The sequence below is a fragment of the Camelus bactrianus genome, chromosome 22, assembly GCF_048773025.1.
Source record: "Camelus bactrianus isolate YW-2024 breed Bactrian camel chromosome 22, ASM4877302v1, whole genome shotgun sequence".
Taxonomy (NCBI): domain Eukaryota; kingdom Metazoa; phylum Chordata; class Mammalia; order Artiodactyla; family Camelidae; genus Camelus; species Camelus bactrianus.
In genome coordinates this window covers 23,300,943-23,322,401 of record NC_133560.1, presented here as the reverse complement: position 1 = coordinate 23,322,401, position 21,459 = coordinate 23,300,943, and the positions used below count along the sequence as shown (strand labels likewise).

The 21,459-nt window shown below is 58.5% G+C and overlaps 1 protein-coding gene across 6 annotated transcripts in view; it reads right to left on the bottom strand.

The window, feature by feature from the left end:
• Positions 1–21,459, bottom strand: part of ADGRL1 (adhesion G protein-coupled receptor L1) — a 43,840-nt gene that overhangs the window by 8,503 nt on the left and 13,878 nt on the right. For 3 of the 6 annotated variants that reach the window (XR_012501632.1, XM_074350595.1, XM_074350593.1), the window contains exons 2-13: positions 20,378–20,542; positions 16,797–17,010; positions 13,050–13,159; positions 5,177–5,977; positions 3,961–4,275; positions 3,116–3,219; positions 2,621–2,806; positions 2,260–2,298; positions 1,947–2,130; positions 1,680–1,802; positions 904–1,118; positions 432–602 (exon numbers count right to left, since the gene is read on the bottom strand). Coding sequence is in view for 5 of the 6 variants with exons in the window: in XM_074350595.1 (XP_074206696.1) it covers positions 432–602; positions 904–1,118; positions 1,680–1,802; positions 1,947–2,130; positions 2,260–2,298; positions 2,621–2,806; positions 3,116–3,219; positions 3,961–4,275; positions 5,177–5,977; positions 13,050–13,159; positions 16,797–17,010; positions 20,378–20,447 (2,532 nt within the window). In the remaining variant the exon portion in view is untranslated. Of the gene's footprint in view, positions 1–176; positions 244–431; positions 603–903; positions 1,119–1,679; positions 1,803–1,946; positions 2,131–2,259; positions 2,299–2,620; positions 2,807–3,115; positions 3,220–3,960; positions 4,276–5,176; positions 5,978–7,110; positions 7,197–13,049; positions 13,160–16,796; positions 17,011–20,377; positions 20,543–21,459 lie in introns of those variants that run through there. The other 3 variants (XM_074350598.1, XM_074350596.1, XM_074350597.1) reach the window with 3 other exon arrangements.

Here is a 21,459-nt window from a genome sequence, read left to right as displayed (position 1 = left end):
GGGAAGGAGCAGGGGGTGTGCTTAGAGCCTCTGACCTTGCACACAGCCAGGGCTCAGCTTAGGTGTCAGCTATGGGCAAGGCTGTGGGCCACAAGCACCACCAATGCAGCCCACCTGGCCTTCTGCCCCCTTGGCTAGCTTGCCAGCCCCCACCCCTCTGCAGGCGGCACGCTCACTTCCTCATGCTCTGGAAGGCTCGTGGAGAGATGACAAAGGTGACACCAACTTGCTTCTCCAGGGTGCCTTGGGAGAAGGTGGGACCATGACCAGAGAGAACCAGACGTATGGCCTCACGCCCCTGGCAAGACTCAGGCCCCCCATGCCCACGAAGCTGGCCTTCCCTGGCACCGCCCATGCAGCGCTCTCTATGCCATGCAAAGCCGGGCCAGCAAGTGGGCCCGCCCGGAGGAGCGGAGTGCCGGCCAGCTTACGATCTCGCGGTGAGCCATGAGCACGGCAAAGTTGGTGAGGTGGCTGCAGGCACACGTGGTATGGGTCTTGTTGGACTCCACCAGGCGGCAGCCCTGGGTTGACCAGTAGCCCAGCATGGAACGCTCCGAGTAGTTCCAGAAGGAGCAGTTAGCATTGAAGTGGTTCTTGGCCTGTTGTGTGGTGGTGGCCGGGGGGTCAGATCCAGGGAGTCCCACTCCAGCCCCCAAACCCAGCTATGGGGACAGGGGCAATCACAAGAGAAGTGCCTGGGGCTTCGGGCTCCAGGCAACAGTCTAAGATCTCTGGGGATAAATGGCCCAAACTGCTGGATGAGGGCTGGGAGGCTGGTGCCCCAGGGAGGAGTTGTAACTTGCTCTTGGGGTGGGTGAACACACAGTGGGGGTGGGGTACACAGCATGGGAAAATGGAGGATGCTGGGACCCTCACGGAGGGAGGGGCACTTCAGCTCACCTCTAGGTGGGCCACGGTGAAGACGACAGGGTCCATGAGGAAGACGCGGCTGGACTCCTTGTTGATGGATGCTGCGATGACCTGCGAGTTCACCACCAGGGAGGCGCCGCCCGGGCCCCCAGTGCCCGCTTCGCCCGCCAGCTTCACTGTGGCGTTCTCGGTGGACAGGAAGAGGCCCAGGTTGTTGTAGAGGATGAAGACAACTTTGACCACTCCTGGGGGAGGACAGGCACGGCGGGGTGCCATCAGCCCCTGACTGGTACAGCTCCACTCATACTAGCCATACTTCGGGACCTCCGAAGCCAGGCTGTAGCCCAGGGAAGCGGGGCTTTGGTAGCCTTTCCACGGGAACACTGCTCAGTTGTAGGCATTTCCAATGGTAGGGCAGTGGACCAGGACACACAGGGCTGGGTCCCTGGCCCACCTCTCACTTGCCGTGTGACCTTGGGCAATTCCCTAACCTTTCTGAGCCTTAGTCTCAAATGGGACAATCCTCCCCGAGCTATGAGGATCATCTGCTACTGCCCAGGAGTGAGCCCCAAATACTCCAAAGTGGCTTAGGTTCTGTGGGGCTTTGGCGGGGGGGTGGGGTCCCCATGAACCCCTTGGTATGTTACACTAACTTGAGTGCAGCTATGGCTCTGTGTGTTGGGACCCATAGGTCTGTGTTGCTATGGGTCCTGATCTCTTCTCAGATTCTTCAACCTGATAAAAATTAAGAACTGCTATTCTCTATAAGAGGAGCAGAGATGCCTGCACAGGACCCACGAACTGACCGTTGCGGCTGTTCTGCTTGATGGTGTTGGCGGACAGCTGGATCGAGTTCTCGCTCGGGTACTCCTGGGGGAACACCAGCTCCTGCACTTGGCCCTCTGTGTTCAGAACTGTGACCTCTAGGACTGTGGGGACAGGGAATGGCAGGGCACACATGGTTGGGGTCTGTCCATAGTCCAGGGGCCTGGGCTACATGGTCCCCAGCCCGGGCAGGCCCCCCTGTTCAATATTTGTGTCCAGACCTGCCCCACCATAACTGTGGCACTCACCCACATTCTGCTTGGCGGCCAGGAAGCGGGCAGGTTCCCTGACATTGTCAGCCAGCAGGAAGGCACCCTCCTCTAGCACGTCCAGGAGCATGGTGGCCGTGTGCACCTGCTCTGTGGCATTCATGTCCTTCCAGGACTCAAGAGCCTCCGGCCGCAGCAGGTTGTCCACTGTCTCCACCACAGCCTGCAAGGTTGGGGGGCAGTGCTGTGATTGCCCCTAATCCTCCAGTTCCTCATGCTGGGGTCTGTGTCCCGTCCTAACCTCCACTCCCAGTGCGATGCCCCTTGGCCGACAGAAGCCCCTGGGCCTCACCTTGATGTAGTCCTTGCAGGTTCTCTCCCGCTTGTGCATCTACAGGAAGAGATGGAGGTGCTGTCAGGCCTGGCCTCCCAGCCCCACTCCTCCAACCCCGACACTCATGTTTGGGCCTTGGGGAGCTTGCTCTTCTGCCTCTGCTACTGACCTGGGGCTAGGCCATGAGCAAGAGCCACTCCTAAGGGATCTCCCACCCCCAGGACCATGCAGGGCAGCCCATAAGGGAGACCTAGTAGGCCTGGGGTCCGTCCTTCCTCTCTGATCACCATGGGTGGCAGCTCTGTGGTACCAGGCTAGATATTTCCTAAGTGCCCAGGGCAGTGCCCCCTGCCCCCTTGGCCCTGCTGCCAGGCCCCACCTTGTTGTAGTTCTTGCCAGCTGACTCGCGCTCGATGGGCCGCAGGGCCTGCAGCTGGGCATCCAGGATGTCCAGCAGTTGCTCCATCAGCTTCACAGAGGAGGACACGTCACCCGCATAGATGGAGCCCCGGGTGTGGCGGGCCAGCTCGCTGGCAATATTGGCTGCATTCTCCCCGCTCTTGATCTGCGTGAGGCGGGAGTGTCAGCCCCTGCGCTCTGTCAGGGACCATCTGGCTTCCCACGCAGTCCCTCCTCACAGACCCAGCCTGCTGAGCCCCTCTCATCCCTCTCTCTGCTGCCCCTTCTCCCTGTCTGCCCTCTCCCTCCCCATCTCTCTCTGCTCCCTCTGTAGGCTCAGGAGTGGACCCCACAGTCCTGCCTCCCAGAACTGCTGGCCCCTGTTTGTCTCGCCAGTTGTTCACTGTCCCCGCTGTGCCCAAGGCCTGCTGTGTGAGCACACGGCCTGCCTAGGAGGGGCAGCTGCTGCTGGTACCTTCTGGGCCACCTGGTTGACCCAGGGGGAGGTGCAGTTGCTGAGGTCAGGGCCCCGGGGGTTCCAGAGCCCCAGGGCTGGTAGACACTGGAAGGAGGCAATTCCTGTAAGGACAGACGGACAGAAACAGAGAAGGGAGCCACAGGGAAGGAGAGGAGAATGGGCCAAAGCAGGGAGAAAGGAGATGACAAAGAGGGATGAGTGGGTGAGGGGAACACGGAAGACCAGATATGAAGTGAGCCAGACAGTCAAGAGAAGTGTCACTCTAAGGTGACATAAGGCACCCCTACTTCCCCTCCCTCTTGGCTCCCCTTCCATCTTTGCCTACCATGTTTGGAACCTTCTACCAAGGCCCATCTCGGAAGCCCCACCACTTCCCCCATGAAGCCTCTTCTGATCCTCCCCTCAGATCCCTGGAGTGTGTGGGCCCGGCCCCACCCTCTCGTCACTTCATCTGCTCTCTGTCTTGTCACCAGCTGCTCCTGGGCCTGTTCCATTTCAGCCTAAGCCCAGGACCCAAGTCATCTCCCATGGGCTCCCTGCAGGGTCCGCCCAAGGTTCTGCATACAGCAGGTGCTTAGTATTGTAGGCAGGGGACAGGGTGGAGAGGGGGCAGTGTCTGAGCTGCTGCTGTGTTCTAGGAGCTCTCTGGGGCTCTGAGGCTCCAGCTGCAGACATCAGATGTGACCCCGCATAAAGCCCACATTGGCAAGAGATGGACAAGGTAAGTACATCTATGCTAAGCTGAGCGATTGGGCATGTCCCCTGTCCCTTCCCTGGCCAGACCAGCAGTAGCCATTCCCCAAGCCAGCTGCGGTGGAGGTAACTTTGGCTTCAGTACTCACCTCGAGTCCCCTTGGGGCAGGGCCTCTCCACCAGCATGCCCTGCTGGGTAGCTGGCCACTGGACCCGCCGCACCTCTCGAGGTTCACAGAAGAGCTCTGGGGACACATGCAGATTGGGGGCTGGAGGCCGCCGGGTGCTGGGGGCTGGGGCAGTGGCTGGAGGTAGGTCAGGTCCCAGCTGGTTGATTGCACCCACGGGGTGTGTGGTGAGAGGCGCCCGGCGGAGTGGGGTGGTGGCTGCGGGTGAGGCCGTGCTGGTCAGGGGTGTGGGCCGGGCAGTGGTGGTTGTGCTGAGCGGTGGGGAAGTGGCTGGGCCTAGAAGGGAGAGAGGATACGAGATAGGGTTACTCCCCTGCTTGAGGCGCTGCCGTAGTGTGTCTGGGCACGCAGTCCCTGGCATCTTAGCGTCTCTGTCGCCTACTCAAGTAAAAAGATACCCTGGTCTGCACTGGGTCTGGGATACCTCCCTTGGCCTCTCTGCCCACAGAGGGCCCTTGTACCCCTGGGACCATCTAAAGCATCAAAAGGTGGTAAATTTACTCATTCATACTCTTGAGATCTGAGAAAGCAACCACAGAGGCCAGGAAGGAGGTGTCTGGGTGCTGCTGAACACAGCCACCTCCCATCTGCATTCCACCCTCTGGTCTCTCTTACCTGGCCACGTCCCTCTGGGGAACCTCAGTTCCTCCTTTTGGGTTAGACCCAGCTCCCTGGAGCTGAGGGGCTGCTCTGAGCTGGATTAGGGCAGCTGAGGGGGCAAAACAAGACTGTAGAGGGACCCCCCCCCCACCAGTTCTAGTCAACATCAGCAGCTCAGCTTTGTTCTGTTTTACTTATGTTGGGCTTCCACTCAAGGTTTTGGTTGAAGGGGTTCCAGGGCTCAAAGTGTACAGGTCTCTGGGAGACATAGTGCAGCTTAAGTAGGAGCCCAGAGTCCTGGATCCAAATCCTCAAATAAGTAAGCTAATTCCCCAGCCATCCAGTGCTGGGTTTCCTCATCTGTAAAACGGGGACAATAACACCCCTGCCCCTGTCTCATGGAAGATCAGAGGAGTCAACTGTGAAGCCTTTAGAACAGCCTCTGTCATATTGCCATTATGTGACTGACCTCCATCCAGGGCCTCCCCAAACCCACCTCCAGAGGTCAGAGTGCACTCCTCACCCTGGGACCAAGGTTGGGGGTGGGGTGTTGGAAGCAAACTGGAGCAGTCCTCACCAGCACTGGGGTCAGGTGGCCCGAACTCCAGGCTATAGCGCACCACGAAGTAGTTGTTCCAGACATAGAGCTGGTTGTCGCGGGGGTTATAGTCGACAGAAGAGACGAACTGGTAGGGGTTGGGGAAGGCCAGGCTGACGGGCTCCTCACGGTTGGCGTTGGTGTTGAAGGCATAGTCCACGCGGTTGCCGGCCGCCTCGCTGTCATCGTCCACGTACACGGAGCGCAGCACATAGAGGACGCCGCACACCATGAAGGCGTTGGACGCCGAGCGCTTGTCGTAGCCGGTCTCCCATGTGCCCTCGAAGCGCAGCGTGTAGGGGTTGAGCTGGCTCACCACCAGCCGCCCGTTGTTGCCCTCGGTAGCGTAGATGACCCACAGCCCGTTCTCATCCACGGCCAGGTCAATGTCAGTCTTGCCCCCCCAGCGGTAGGGGGAGGTATCATGGTAATTGGCCGTGTTGATGACCGTCTCTCCACTCTTGATGCGCGTGCGCAGATCGTACTTGACGATATTGCGCGTGCGTTCCTTGTTGTAGAAGACCGCCCCGTCATAGACCACAAAGCCCGTGCCATCCACGCGGTTGGGCAGGCGGTAGGTGGTAGTGTGGCGCGCCGCCACGTAGTCCTCCCATGAGGCGTACTCGGTCAGCGTGTCCGTGCGGTAGGGGATCCAGGGCATGACGTAGATGCGGTCGCCCGCTTGCAGTGGGTCTTTGCACCATGCTCCAGACTGGTGCTCCGACTCGTGCGTTGAGGTGGGCTCCAGCACTTTCTGCAGGGTCCCTGGGCACACGAAGACTGGGCCAGGCGGGTGGGCGGGGCGGACATGGGGAGAGGAGGAGCAGAGGCGAGGGAGGGGGAGAGAGAGAGGCAAGTTGGTCACGAGGCCAGAGGGGAGCCAAGCTGTCCCCTCCTGCTGCTGCAGTCACGGTTGCTTGGTAGGGCTGGTGATGGGAAGGGGGTTTCCGGGCTGGGACCCCTGCCCCGCCCAGCTGCCCCTCTCCCTGGAGATGTCAACCCTGGAGGCCATTAAGAGCAGGGTTAGTGGTGGGAGGTGGTGCCCCTCTTTCCTTCCCTGGCTGCTAGAGACCCCACAGGCTGGGGATAAGGGGTTTGGCAAGAGCCATCCCAGAGACGTTCTCATGTGCCTAAAGCGGGGGGGGGGGTGGGGGGGTGGAAAAGATTTCCTCACTGCAGCCACTGGTGACTTTGAGGTTCCAGGGACTCAGAGCCCTGCCCCTTCACCATCGTCTGCGCCCCCTATGGAAGAGCTAGGGTCAAGGGTCCCATCCTTCACCAACCACACCAGGACAAATTTTTTTTTTTTTAAACTCCATTTTCTTCCTCCTGCAAAAATTGCAAGGTAGAATGATGTTTCCGTACCCATTGTGGGTGGGCTTCAGGAGTGCACTCCTATTCCAGGGTGGGAGAGGCACCCCCACACCCAGTAGCCATGAAATCAGTAGCTGAGGAAGGGTTTTTGGAAAAGTCTGGCCCCTCCTGAGGGTGCCCAGCCCTGCCCCCAGCCGGCAAGGTCTCTCATGGGGTTTATTCAGCAGCAGACACTGACACTGGTGCACAGGGGTTGGGGGGAGGACATGGGGAGGGGTAGGACTCCCAGGAGAGTTGGGGAGGGGGAAGGAGAGCTGTGTGGAGGGAAGAGACAAGGTGGGGGAGGGGGCCTCCTCGAGGTCCTGGCTCCAAGGGAGTCACGCTGGAGAGCACCTGGGAAGAAAGGGTTAGTGCTGGCGAGGAGAGAGGGGGGTGAGCAGAGAATTCACTCCAAGGCCCAGGCCCGACTGAGGGTCCCTTGGGGGGGCAGTCCCAGGTCCAGCTCACAGGGGGCAAGGGAGGGAACCAGGTGCTAGGATAAAGACCCAGCCCGCCCCCAACAGGCCCCCCCCACCTCCCCTGTCCCGACCCCGATTTACCTGCAACCATCCCCGGCTCGGGAGGAGGGACCAAGGCAGCGCTGATGTCAGAAAGGTGGGGGGCCCCCGCCCCACCCCCCCATTCCCTGAAAAGGAGGAAAACCTCAACTGCATCTCGTTGGCCGCCAATGGCCTGCCCACCCTTGCCCAGTCACGTCCCAGTGCCACCTATTCCTGGCCTCCCCTTACTGACCCAGTGGGGGTCTGGACTTTCAGTCAGTGTGACCAGGCTCCCCTGTTCCTCCCACGGTGGTGGCATCCATCCATCCAGGATGGCTGGGGCCTCCCTCTCACCTCCCTGCTAGCAGAACCCACGGACAGGCCAGGGTGAGAGTCTGCAGTGAATTCTCTGCTCCTGCTTGGCCTGTCATCAAAGCAGCTGGCACCAAGGGGATAGCGAGGGCCAGGACTTGGCACCGACTTGGGGGGCGGGCAGCCCCAGTGGCTAGCGGGGCCAGGGCAGGATCCGCTCCTCACTCCCTCACTTTCAGCCTCACTCTTCAGCAGGCTTAGGTGGGTGGGTGGGGATACCCAGCCCTCCCTTCACAGCATAAGGGACAGTTTGACCCCAGGGTCTCCAGGCACAAAGCAGCCAGGGGCATGCCCTGTTTTAGGAAGAATAGGGGAGCCTGGGGCACAGAGGTGGGCAGGAACCAGAAGGATCCTGGCCTGAGCTCTGGGGCTCCACCATCTCACTGTCCCCAGTGCCGTGAAGGGTTGACCTGCACCTTCCGTCCAGCACACCTGGCCTCTGCCCTTTCCTCCTGTGCCTGGGTCTCCCCTCTCCCCAAGCCGAGTCCCCCTGCCAGCTTTGTGACGCCTGAGCAGATGTGTTTGTGTGTGTAAGGGGGGCAGTGGGAGGTCTCAGAACCTGGCCTGGTTGGAAGGGCATGGAGGAGGAAAATGTGGTTAGAGGTTACCCTAGGGAAAGGGGAGAAGGTGAGGAAGGGTCTGCTTGGGGCCTTAGCCAGCAAGGACCCCTCCCCAGCACCAAGCTCCCAATACTTCCTGTTCCCTCCCACCCACCCCTTGAAGAGAAAAGATCCCAGGCTGCCGTATCCAAACCACCACCGGGCCTGCAAGAAGAGTGTCTGGTGCTGGGTGGGAGAGACTCCAGGAGAGAGAGAGGTGGGGAGAGTGGAGGGGTGCAGTGAGGGGCAGGGTGGTGGGCTGGCTGCCCAGGCATCTATGAGATGGGGGAGGGGAAAGGGGGAGGGGAGCAGCTCGGAGGGACCCCGCCCCACCTCCCTCAAAGGGGATGCTCCATAGACCACCGTAATTTCAAGGCAAAAGTGATCCTGAAAGGTCATCTCTTCCAGTCCTGCCCCATGCCTCAAAACTGTCAATTTCCCAAAACTTTCAGGGGAGGAAGTGACCATCCCCAACATCCAAGTCCTCCAAGCCTTTGGGCTGCAGCCCCGCACACCACGGGGGGCTTCCCTCCTCTGCTGAAGGTTTAACCTGCGGCAGCAAGAAATTACGGTGCTCATGGAAGTCCCCAGACCCAGCCTGTACCTCCCCCGCCCCCCTCTCCCTGGTCCTCTAACCACAACAGCCCAGAAGAAACCCTGACTGCAGCTTCGCAAGTATTTCAGAACCAGAGAAAATGCTCCCCCGCCCGTCGCTCCCCCCACCGTGAGGCCCGCCCCCGCCCCCTTGCCCTGATTTGGCAGGCTGCCCTCCCAGGGCTGGGGACAGCTTACACCCCTCCCCAGGGCTGGGCCCCCAGCTGGTGGAGGACAGGGGTTGGGGGTGGGGGAAACTGGTGCTCCGTGCTCCAAAACAGCTCTGGGCCTTGGAAACGCCAAACCAGAAGGAACTTAAGCCACCAGGAGCCAGAGAGAGAGAGAGAGAGAGGAGGAATCTGCTCCCCAAAAGGAAAACAAAGGTGTCCCCTCCACCCTGCCTCCCCGGAACCAGACACATGTTACAAAAGTTGGGGCAGGAAGAAGAGAGGAGAGAGACGGCTCACCCAGTGCCCTCTGCCCCCAAATGGGAGCCAGGGAAGGGGGTCCCTCCCTCCCCACCCGCCCTGGATGCTTACACACTTCTCCTGAAGGAGGCAAAAGAAGTATGAGAGAAGGCCAGGTCCCCCCCCCCCCCCCCCCGCAAGGGCGAGGGACTAGGAATGAGGAGGGACAGGGAGAGAGAAAGAGAGAGAGAGACAGAAAGTCCTGCCCGAGCTCAGAGAAGAGCTTCCTCAGGTGTCTGGAGGGTGGAGTTGCCTGGCCGCACCAGGGCTGGCCCCACTGGGGGGGGACAGCAGGGTAGGGGATAGCGACTGGACCAAGTTAGGGGTGGGGGAGAAGAAGGGGCCGGAGGGGAGGGCGGGTCACATAAGTATGGTACAGGTAAAACAAAGTCTGAGTTAGGGGTTAGCATTGGTAACAGTGCGTTTACCTTTCTGCTCCACTTCTACTTTAAGCATCGGAAGAGAGAGAGAAAACAAATTGAAAAAAAAATGTGCAAGAAAAAAAGAGAAAAAAAAAGATTAAATTGCTTTTGTTTCTTTTCTGGCAACACGCCCCCTTTTCCTTTCTTTCCTCACTCCTGGTTCCCCACACCCCGAAGGTAGCATCAGCCCCCACCCCCAGGTCCTTTCCTCTAGGGAGGGTGTCGGGGAGACAGTCACAGGGAGGGGGAGACACATGGGAGGACAGAGACCAAGAGAGACACAGGGTGGTGGGGAGAGGGAGGTTGGGGTGTGCAGGCAGGTGGACAGAGCCCTCATAGTGGAAGGGGCACCCTCAGTGCAGCAGGGGCTGAGGAGAGGGGAGCCCCAGCTGGGAGGCGGCTCTGCTTAGTGGGGGCACCAGGGAGGGATGGGGGGGTGGAGGAACCATTTGGATCCCCTCAGCCCTGCCTGCTGCCCTCCTAGAACCAGGGACCCAGGGGAGGGGGTTCAGTGCCTCCTGGGGCCTGGTAACCCCAGCTTCGAGAGCACACTGAACTACTCCCCTTTCTGCGCTGGCCTTGCAAGAGTCCAGCTGAGTTTCCCCAAACCCCCAGAACCCCAAAAAAGCCAACACAGAGAGAGGGTGGCAGCGTCAGACACGGAATGACGGAGAGGCAGACAGGCAGCGCCCCCTGGGCCTCAAAAGAGCCCGGTGGGGGAGACAGAGGCAGAGAGGGAAGAGGCTGGGGTAGGGGACATCACAGATGGGGCAGGACAGCAGATGGGGGCACAGACACGCTCCCACGCTCCCCCGGGGCAAGCCCGAGGCTTAGTTTCTCTGCCCAGCTTCCCCCCTGGGGGCCCAGGAGCTGGGAGTTCCCAGCCCGCTGCTGGGGTGGGCTGGGGTGGGCGGGCGGCACCTGGGGGAGGAAGGGGGCACGGTTAGACTGTGCTCAGCTGCAAGGCAAATCCAGCGTTAGTCGGGCCTGTCCGGTGTGTGTGGTGGGGGGGTGGTCCCACACACCCACAGCTCCCTTCCCACGGCAGCCCCTGCACCCAACCCTGACCAGCACTGGGGTCACCCCAGCCTCTGAAGCCCAGGGCAAGATGGCTGCCCAGGCTGCTCCCCCTCCAGGCTCTGTGTCCCTGGCCCCTCAGGAACCTCTGACCAGGGCCTTGCTCTCTGGAGGGGCAGTGTTTGGCTTCCTTCCCAGCGCCTCATCCAGGGCCTGGTACACAGGAGGTGCTCAGCGAAACGTTTGGGGCCCCTGTTCTGTGGCGTGGCTTCCATCACCTTTGTAACTTCAACCCTCTTCTTCTGGGACCAGGAGCTAGCTCAGACACCCTAACACATCCTCCGTGTATGTGACAGTGTGTATGTGTGTCCCCTGTCTCCCCAGGGCTCAGGGTAGCTCTCTTCCACCAGACTGGGGGCTGTGCATCCCCTGGACTGTCCTGCCCTCCATCCCCTGAGCCCTCCTAGTCTCTGTGGGCCATGACCGCCAGCCCACACTAGGAGGTTCAGCTCCAGAAGCTTTCTAAGCTCCTCTCCTCCCCACAGCCTCTAACTTTCCTGCTTCTTTACCTGCATGGTAGCCACTTGCTTTGGACGCCACTTGGACCAGGGGACTTTTTTCCTGCCCTTTATCTTACCTGCCTCGGGAGAAATTGGGTGCGTCATCTGTTACTAGTTTTATTTTGATTACCAATAGCAATGATAATAATTGGTAAAAATCATGACTGCCAAGTGCTGTGCTTACTAGGTGCCAGGACCACTCTAGGCACCTCCTGGGCAGCCTTTCGAGAATCTTGTCTATAGGTGAAGAAGCAGGATCAGTGAAGTGAAGCGACAAGGCCGAGGCCACACAGCTGGCAAAGGCGGGCACTGCTCCCTTCACACCTGTGGCTGAGTGCACACAAGGGGCTTTCATCCACATTCTCTGAACTCTTTCCCAGGGAAGGCATCTGATTCCCTCCCACCATCACAGAGAAAGGTATAGGCTCAGCCGGATGGAAAGGGCACCCAAACCATTACTGAGCACATCCTGAACCAGGCTTGGGTCTGGGCGCTGGGGGGTGAAGAGGAGGCTCTGCCCTGGGCTAGGCGCTTCACACACACGACCTCCTAGACTCTTGCCTCTTCCTGCAGCGGTGCAGAGAAATGAAGTCATTTGCTCAAGTTTAAGAGCCAGAAAATCTAAGAGCTGGGGCCGAGCCTTGAACCCAGCCTGATTCTTCCACTGTGCTAAGCTCCCCAACTCCTGCCCCGCTTCCCTGCTGCCCCAGCCACGGGGGTGGGCAGTGTCCCCAGTGCTGTGGGGAGGCTTCAAGAATCAGATGGGCGGCCCCCTCAGGAAGTGGTTGGAGGTCTTGGTCGCTGAAAGGAAAGGGTGAGGAGTAAAAGAAGGTTATGGAAGCACATAAGAGATCCTGTCTCCCCCAACACGTCCATGGTCACCTGCGCGGAGAAATCAAAGGTTGTGGGGGAAGGCAGGGGTGGGAGGGGAGAGGAGGGAGAGTCGCAGGGCCTCTTGCTCCCCCGCCCCTGCCCCCCACACTCAGACACCCTTGTGGCCCTGCCTCCTCCCCCCTCTGCCTGGAGGCCCTACCTCCAGGTTGGCTAGGAAGCTGGGGGGTGGAGAGGAGGGAATGGATGAGGGGAAAGGGAGGGAGGAGTGAGGGCCGGAAAGAAGGGCTGTGTTAAGGGTTGGGTGCTGAGGAGGAGAGACCCTGTCACTGTTTGCTCCCCTTGGCCAGGTGCAAGAATGGTAGGCCCCTGGCTCTCCGGATCACCTTCCTCAGGCTTCCTGGGTGCCACCCTTAGCCCAACATGGTGGCACTTCCTTTGCAGACAGGAAGTACTGCCGTGGTAATGGGCAAACAGCCGGGAGTTAGAATCTGTGGAAGATGCCCCTAGCCCTTCACACCAGACCTGCCACTAGGCCTCAGAGGCTGGTCCACCGCTCTGTGGGTATAGAGTTCAGCTTCCAGGACTGGGAAGGGGCAGGAGTAGGGGCATGTGAGGGGTGAGGGGGACAAGAGAAAGGAAAGGGAGCTGAGAGGAAGTGGGGTGAGTGAGAGGGGAGAGCAGGCGTGTACGTGGGGGTCAGGAAGGGCAGGGATGTGAGAAGAGGAAGGTGGCAGAGGGGTTAGAGGGCGTCAAGGTCCAGGGAGAGGAGAGAAAGATGTAAGTGTGTCAAGTGGAGGACTTGGCCGTGGCCTTGAAGTGTGTAAATAAGCCAAGCGCGTGTGAAGACGCAGGGTGAGCAGGCCAGGGTGACAAGGGATGGAGAAGGTGCCCTGTGGATGGGGACAGTCTTTGGGGGTGGGAGTGGGGCAGCACCGGGTGGACAAGGGTGTCTGGGAGAAGAGAATGTGTAAGGGAGGGAGCAGGCCCAGCCGTCCCCTGTGCCTTGCCGCCCCCCTCCTTGGCTGTGTGTGTGTGTGTGTGTGTGTGTGTGTGTGTGTTTTCAAGGTGTCTCCTCCTCACTTGCTTCTGGGAGGGGGAAGGGCCCGTGTCCGCATGAGGAACAAGATGACTCACTGTAGGGGACACAGTCGTACTGCACCTCCAGGTACTTGTAGGTCCCAGGACAGGGGTCAGGAAAGGCGTCGGAGCCGGCAACCACCACGCACTGGGTGCGGTTATTACACCTGTGGAGGAGAGACAGGGAGCTGGGAAAAGACAGGCCTGGAGCTGGGGGGGCAACTCCAGGGTCAGGAAAGGAATGGACACCCCCAAAATTGAGAAGGAACATGGAGATCACACCAGGGGCCTTGTGTGGGTGTTGTTTTCTGTTCCCTGCCTGCTCTCTATTACCAGACAGGATTCTTCTGTTTCCAGCCTTGGCACGGCATGAAGTTCAGGGTGGGGCCAGAGGTGTCGCCCCAGAAACTGCTTCCCATAAGCTGCTTCCTCAGCTACCCTTCCTTCATCACTTTCATCCTATCTGAGTGTCACCAGTGCCATTACGTCCTTGTGATTTTTCCTCAGTTGACCGTAAAACCCCTCCTTTGTTCATGGAAGAGTAAGATGTGAAGCTACACATGCGAGCTGGTGTCTTTGCAAACATGCTATTGATGAAAGGCTCACGGTGTTTGCCTGTGTTCCCTTCAGACCTCATCTTGACATGCCCCACCCTCTGGACAGCGCTGCTGTGAGGCTCTGCATCCTCCATTCCCCACGGGGACACCCTCGAATCCCTGTCAACTTCTCAGGAAGCTGGCTAACACATAAAGGAAGGCCTTCTTCTTCTTCTTCCTTTTAAAAAATTTTTTTTTGTGTGGGTAGGGAATTTGGTTGGTTGGTTGGTTGGTTTAAAGGAGGTACTGGGGATTGAACCCAGGACCTCATGCATGCTACCCATGCACTCTACCACTGAGCTATACCCTCCCTGCAAGAGAGGCCTTCTTACTGATAACAAAAAGATGTTTCTTCTCTGCTGTTTCCATGATCAAGGTCTGTTTTCTGGAGCAGGCTGGGCAGGAAAGCAACCTGACTAGGGGTGTGTAGGAAGCAGTTTGGGGGAGCTTCCCAACAGCTACAGGGCAGAAGGGGCTGCTGTGTCTTCTCTTCAATCCTGTCCTTAACCAGTGAGTACTTAACTCATACCCACTCATCTCAACCCCTTCTTTAAAAATATAACACTGACCTCAGAAGGTTAAACAAAGAGATAGTTACCTATGACCCAACCATGACATCCCTAGTTATAGTCCCCAAAGCACTGAAAACAGGTGCTCAAAATGACTTTTCATAGCAGCATCATTCACACAATCACCAAAAGGAGCAGACAACCCAGATGTCCATTGATGGATGAGTAGATAAACAAAACACAGGACATCCACGCAACGGAATATTATTTGGCCATAAAAAGGAAGCAAGCTCTAACACAACGTGGCTGAGCCTTGAAAACATCACACTCAGTGAAAGAAGCCAGACACAAAGGCCACATGTTTCATGATTCTATTTATATGAAATGTCCAAAACAGGCAAGTCCAGAGAAAGAAAGTAGATTAGTGGTTGCCAGGGACTAGGGGTGGGGGGGTGGCCAATGGAATGGGGAGTGATGGCTGAGGGCAACAGAGTTTCCTTTTGAGGTGATGAAAATGTTCTGGAAGGTTGCACAACATTGTGAACATAACTAACGCCACTGAATTGTTCACTTTAAAACACTGGATTTTATGTTATGTGAATTTCACCCTAACTTAAGGATGAAAACAAAGCCCAAACCACAAAAACTCTGGCCTTTTAGCAGGAGATGGCATGTCCCAGCCTCCGCTGAAGCTGGAAGGGCACTTAGATTGAGTTCTGGCCTGGGAGGTCGGAGTGGGAGTTACGTGGCTTTTAAGAGGGGGGTGGGGGCTGTGCTGCTGAGACTGACAGAAGTGTGAGCTGAGGGTCTCTTCAACTCTGATCTTGTGGAAGTCTCTGTATTTATTCTGGGGTGTCTCTGAGTAGTGGAGCTGCACCCTTAACTAATATAAAGAGCCTCTGGGTTTAAGACAGGGGTGCAGCAGCCCATCACGTTCCCTCAGCCCTCGACAGTGACCATATTGCTCAGTGTCCCCCCTCTGGAACTCAGAACCCAGGCGCATCAGGACTGAGCCAGTCGCTGTGCTGGGCACTTGGGGAGACCACGGACTGTGAGGCCCGTGCTGACCAAAGCGGCCAGGGAGAACCTGGAAAGGCAGGAGGGAGGCGGAAAAGATTCTGGTCTGGGACTGTCCCTGCAAGGGTGGTGGGAGACAGGAAGTGGGGAAGAGGGACAAGACTGCTGGAGGGCAATGGACGTCTGAGAGAGGAACGGTGGGAGGGAGGCGATGAGGCGGCTCTGGCCCACCCATTTGAGCCACCTGACCATGCCCACGCCTGCCCAAAACTCTTGGGAAGCTTTCACTGACCCCACCAAGTGACATAGCCTAGAATCCCCAAGGAGCTGCAGAGCTGGACCCAGGCCTCCTTCCCCTTTCCACCTCTATGCTCAGGGTCCTGGAGTGAACCTGGAACTCTCTCAGGCATTTGGCAAAACTTCAGGGAGCACCTGCGGTGTAGCTGGCTGTGGACATAGCAGTGACAGACAAAACTCCCTTTCCCTGTGGGGCTGACAGCCCAGTGAAGGAGGACATAAAATAGACGTGATAAAGAGGCAAATATCCAACAGAACTGTGCGTGGAAGTCAGGACCAGGAGAGAGAATGCAGGGAAGAGGCTGGGAAGTGGGGGGCTGTGATGTTACAAGGTGGTCAGGCAGTCCTCACTGAGAGGTTAGGTAAAAAGAAATCCCTCAGTAAGGGGAGGGAGGAGCCAGGCGGGTGTTGGGGAACAGCATTCCAGGCAGGGGGAACAGCCGGTGCAAAGGCCTAGAGGGAGCCCTTGGTGGAAGATGCCTGACGTGTGTCAGGTAACTGAAGCCCATTGAGTGAGGAGGAGCGTGAGGAGGTGAGAGCCGGGAGAGGATAGGGCAGAGTGTGCAGGGTTTTGTGGGCCTGGGGGAGGACTCAGGCTTCTGCTCTGAGTGAGGTGAGAGCCTAGGAGGGCTCTGGGGTGAGGAGGGCCCTGACTCGGTGCTCACAGGCGCCCTCTGGTGGCTATGAGGGGAACAGACCATAGCAGGCAAGACAGGGCAAGGAGACGGGGCGGAAGATACTGCAGCAGCCTGGGGGGCTTGGCAGTGGAAGCAGTGGTCAAATCTGGGTATAACTTGCAGGAAGAGCTGACCAGCTCCAGGTGGTCTGGCTGTGAGAGAGGCTTCTGCAGCTTTGCACACGCAGTGCCTCTGCCTGGCATCCCCCTTACAGACACGCAGAGAAGCAGTCTCACACCGCCTCGCTCCCTCACGTTCTCACGCGTTCTCTCAGACACCCAAAAGCACATACACTTCTGTCACCTGTGTTCAGATGTGACCGCCTCAGGGAAGTCTGACCAGACGTCCAGGCTGTCCCTTCAGCTCCCATGACACCTCACTCTGTCCTGCCATGGCTTTTACTCTGCAAGCCCCCAGTTAATCTTGGCGTGAGCTTCTGGAGGAGATGGGCTCTTGGTGGGGGCGGGGGGTACAGGCTGAGAGGTGATAGGCTGGTGAGGGGATGAGCAGGGTCCTACCTGCTGTTTGCACAGGACCCAGCACCTAGTGGTTGCTCAGGAAACACACGCTGAATGCGTAAAAGGAAGACTGAAGGTGAACGAGGTGCGCTGGCCAGGGGGTCACGTGGAGGACATGTACTTTACTCAGGGACCCCAGGGACTGCTGCCACCCCTTCTCCTGGGAGACCCGCGGGGTGGGGCCCCTCACCTCTGCGACATGATCTTGAAGGCGTCCGGCAGGTAGCACTGCACGTTCTCCATCTGGAAAGGGTCGGCGTCGCAGATCTTGTCATCGGTGCGGCCATAGTTGGCGTTCTCCACCATGATGACGTCGCTGCCTGGGCACCGCAGCTCGATGGGGTAGCCTTCACATGCCAGCTCCCGGCGCATCAGCCCGAACGGGAGCCCGGCCCGGCTCAGGCCTGAGGGCAGGAGAGGAGGGAGTCACACCTGGGCTGGGAGGGGAGGGAAGACCCTGCCAAAGAAGGGCCACCTCCAGCCTGACTGTATCACGATGCGAGCTATATGAATTTCAGCTTATTCATCTGCAAAATGGGCTTCTAAGGGTGCCCACCTGTGTAGTAAGGCCATTAGCTGGGCCCAAAGAGAGTATGGCCCAGGCCTCAGCTCCTGGGAGGTGCTGCCTAAGCCCCTGGAGTGTCTTTGCTTACCTGGGGGCTTTGAGCCATGCTGGACAGTGTGTTACAGGTTGAATTCTGTCTTCCCTCCCTCTCAAAATTCATATGCTGAAACCAAGTTCCAACCCCTAGAACCTCAGAACACGACTGCATTTGGTGATAGGGTCTTTACAGAGGTAATCAGATTAAAATGAGGCCATTAAGGTGGGCCCTAATCCAATATGAACGGTGTCCTTGGAAACAGAGGAAATTTGGACCCTGAGGGACGCCCAGTAGGAAGACATGCAGAGACAGGGAGAAGACAGCCGCCGACAAACCAAGGAGAGGGGCCTGGAACAGACCGTTCCCTTGTGGTCCTCGGAAGGAACCGAGCCTGCTGACACCCTGACCTTGGACTTCTAGCCTCTAGAACGGGGACAGAATACTTTTCTGTTGCTTAAGTCCCCAGCTCTGTGGTACTTTGTTACAGGAGCCCTAGGAAACCCATACAGTAACAGCGTGGTTTCTGCTGGCTTCTGGAGGGGCTGGAGACCGAGGCCACCCCGTGGGTGGACAGCCCGGTCTACGTGACTGAGCCCCAGTGAAGACTCTAGACACCAAGGCTCAGGGGAGCTTCCCGAATTAGCAGGCAGTACAACGTGCACGCTGTCACTTGTCGCTGCCAGGAGAGTTCCCGCTGTCCGCAACTGCACTGAGGGGGAACAAGCAGAAGCCCTGTGCGTGGAACTTTCCTGGATGCTGCCCCATGTGCCTTTTCTCTTGGCTGATCTTAATCTGTGTCTGTTCACCGCCATAAACTGTAACCACGAGTATAATGGTGTTTCTGAATTCTGTGAATCCCTGAGGCGAATCATCAAATCTGAGGGTGGTCTGGGGGATCCCCAAACTTGCAACTGATATCAGAAGGGAGGGTAGCCTGGGGCCCTTCCCCAACTTCACACTGCCCCATGCAAGGAGCAGAGGGGGCAGAGGGGATGCGCTCATGTTCTAGAAGAAACCACAGAGCATGGCATTGCCACTTCCCAGCTGAAAGGCCAGGTGTGTCCTTTGGGCCAGGGCTTCTCACGCATGGTGTGGCCTGGAAATCAGCAGTATCAGCATCCCGTTCAGAATGCAGATTCTGTGTCCCCTGACCCAGGCCTGCTGACTCAGCATCTGGGGGATGAAACCAGGAACCTTCAACGCGCCCACCAGCAATTCTGCTACATGCTCTAGTTTGGACGGCCACTGCCGGAACCTCACCAGGCCTCAGTTTCCAGATCTATAAAACGGATCACCACAGCCCAGTGCTGTCCTAAGAGGATGCTGTGCTAGAAAAATCGTTTTTTAATTTATTTTATTTTTTAAGACTTTTTTGGGGGGGGAGATAAGGCGATTTTTAAAAAAGTTATGTATTTACTTATTTTAATGGAGGTGCTGGGGATTGAACCCATGACCTTGTGCATGCTAAGCACATGCTCTACCAGAGCTATAACTTCCCCATAGAAAATGATCTGAAGGAGGTATGGTGCCATGCACAGTGAGGGCGCCACAGGGAGGGGCCTCCTTGCTTTCACCTGGAAAACCTCCCACAGTTGCCCTGACAATGAAAGAACATGCTATGGGCATGCCCAGTTCTCCAAGGGGTTGCACTGTGACATGTCAGTTCCCATCCTGTGCCATTCAGGGACTGAGAACTTGGATTCAGGAGCCAGGTGGCCGGGCTTTAAATCCCAGCTGGGCCACTCCCTGGCTGATAGCCTTGTCCAGTCACTGATCAACTCTGGGCCCATTTCCTTCCCTAAGGAGCTGACAACTCCTACCTCGTAGACCCAAGCAGAGGGTGCAGTGCACCCAGTACATAGTGAGGCAATAGGCTGCTAATTACTGTTATCATTAAGAGTATTAAGGCAGCTAGTCTCTGTCGGACAGGGCCGGCTCAGTCCATGCCTGCAGGGTGGCCACCTTCTTAGACACTGTTCCCAGCCAGACCTTGCAGGATGCCAGAGGGGAGTGGGGGTGCAGAGTGGCCCCGAGGCACCATTGTAGGGACTGTCACTTGCAGATGAAGAAAAGGTACCCCTGCATGATGGCAGCAGAGCGAAATGGGTCCCTTTTCTGAGATCTGGTCCCTCCAGTGCCGGCTGGGGGCCCAGCGGAGTTGGCAGCTAGGCCCTTGAGGTTTTTTGGGGTGAGCTGAGTCCCGCTGGGGGGAAAGTTTTACATGTGTTCCTCTAGCTCCATCTGCCTCCACATCTAATTTTAGCCCTTTCTGGGCTTGGGAAGGAGGCTGGGGGTGGAGGGCTGGCTCAGAGGGGTCTGGGGGTGGAAGCAGCCCATCCTGGCCCAGCTGGGGCTGTAGGGCAGGACCTGGATGGGTAGAGAAAACCGGTGCTCCAGGAGCAGAGGGTACCAGTTGGTCGGGGCAGTGCCAAGGCCCTGTGGCATGGCTGAACAACACCCCTCCACCTCTGTGGCTTTCTGGAGCATGGGGCTATGTGAAGGGGCCCTGGGTGGCAGGGTCCACCACCAGTGCCCTCCAGATGGGCTGGGAGGGGCAGGCAGGGGGCATACCCAAGGCAAGGGCAAGGCCAATGGGCCTCTTCCCTCTGCCTCTCCTCTCGAACTGCCCTGGCCCCCACCTGGGCCTACCATGGGGACTATAATTGAGTAATTGGCGAGGGTGGGCGGGCAGGCTTGGGGCACTAATTGTGGCGTGCACAGGATCCCGGGGCCGGCATAGGGCCGGGCCGGGTAATTAGTTGTTTTTAAATAAACGTCAGCGGGCATGCTTTAATTAAGCCTTCTTCCCAGCGAGAGCCTCGGAGATGTAATCACACGGAGAGAGACACACACAAGATAGAAGGCGTCTGCTCACCGGGAAGGCCTGTCCCGGTCCCAGGAGGCCACAGCCCAAGTCCCAGGCTCCAGGAACCCCCATGGGATGACCCCTGGTGCTCTGGGTTGGGGGGTGGGGGGCTGATCCAGGGACCGCGTGGTGGTGCCGGGGGTGTAACCACCCAGTCTTCCTCTGGCCTGGTTCCGCCACTGTCCGGGCCCAGGTGGGGGCTGTGGCTCTTTAACAAGTGGTCGGGAGGTATTTCAGTGTTTGATCCACCCTCCTGGGACGGTTTTGGAGGCGCAGCCCGTCCCCAGCCCTAGCAGCACCTACCTTGGGTGGCCGAGGTGACCAGGACCGCAGTGATGCAGAGACTCCAGAGCACGGCAGCCAGGCGGGCCATGGCGGCGGCCAGCGGTGTGTTCCGGGCGCTCAGTGGCCTGTGCAGGGGGCCTCGCCCCGCATCACCAGGTGGGCACCACGACCTGGCCCACCAGCCTGGGGAGGACAGGGAAAGTGAGGCGGGAGCTGAGGGGGGCCTCCAGCAAACCCAGGAAGAGGGGTGTTTGGGCTGGTCCCCTCTCCTTCTGCTGGCTGCCGAAGGCTTCCATCCTGCAATCCTGAGGGGCCAGTGGATGTAATTCCCTCAGGCCAGTTGTATCTGACAGAAGCCACACCCTGGGGGCACAGGCTGATCCCCCTCCAAGACCTCTGGCTCACACTGCCCACTCCCCATCCCCACTCCGGCAGACAGACCCACCCACCTGGGCACCTCGGGCAATACGGTACCTCCTAGAAGCACCTCCTGTGGTCTGGCGCCCCCCTCGGGTGACTCATCAGGGTGTCAGGGCTGTGAAGGACCCCCCTGCACCCAGGCAGGCCTCAAACCCCCCAACACAGAGGACAATTCTCTGGAAGCCTCTTCCCCAGCCCGAAATTGAGACCCTGCGTCCTCACCCAGTGAGGCATCCAGGGTGGGGGACCCAGGCATCTTGGCCCCAGCTCGCAGTCTCCCGATCTTGGGCAGGAATCCAGGTCCCCACCCCCAGCCCCCTGCTTCCTGTCTCTCTGGCTCTGGTAGCTCATTAGAATCCAGCTGGCTGGCGCCACAGATCGGGGACCAGGGACAACCAAGTCCCCTCTTTCCTCTCAGGGGGACCCTCGGGGTAAGCTGGAGACAGGCAGGTGGGGCGAGGGGCGGGTGCAGCCCCTGGGGAGCCAGGGAGGGTGAAGGAGGGTGGGAGTTGCAGTCCTTCCCCGCTGTCTGTCTGTTCCCAGACATAGTGGCTCCGAGTGACAAAGCCTGGTTCTGAACTGTTTCCTCTCCCTCACAGCCTCTCCTTCCCTTCTTGTTCCCTCCATCTCCCCTGGATACTCTCAAGGTTGCAAGCCCAGATCTCTAATCTCGGACCTCT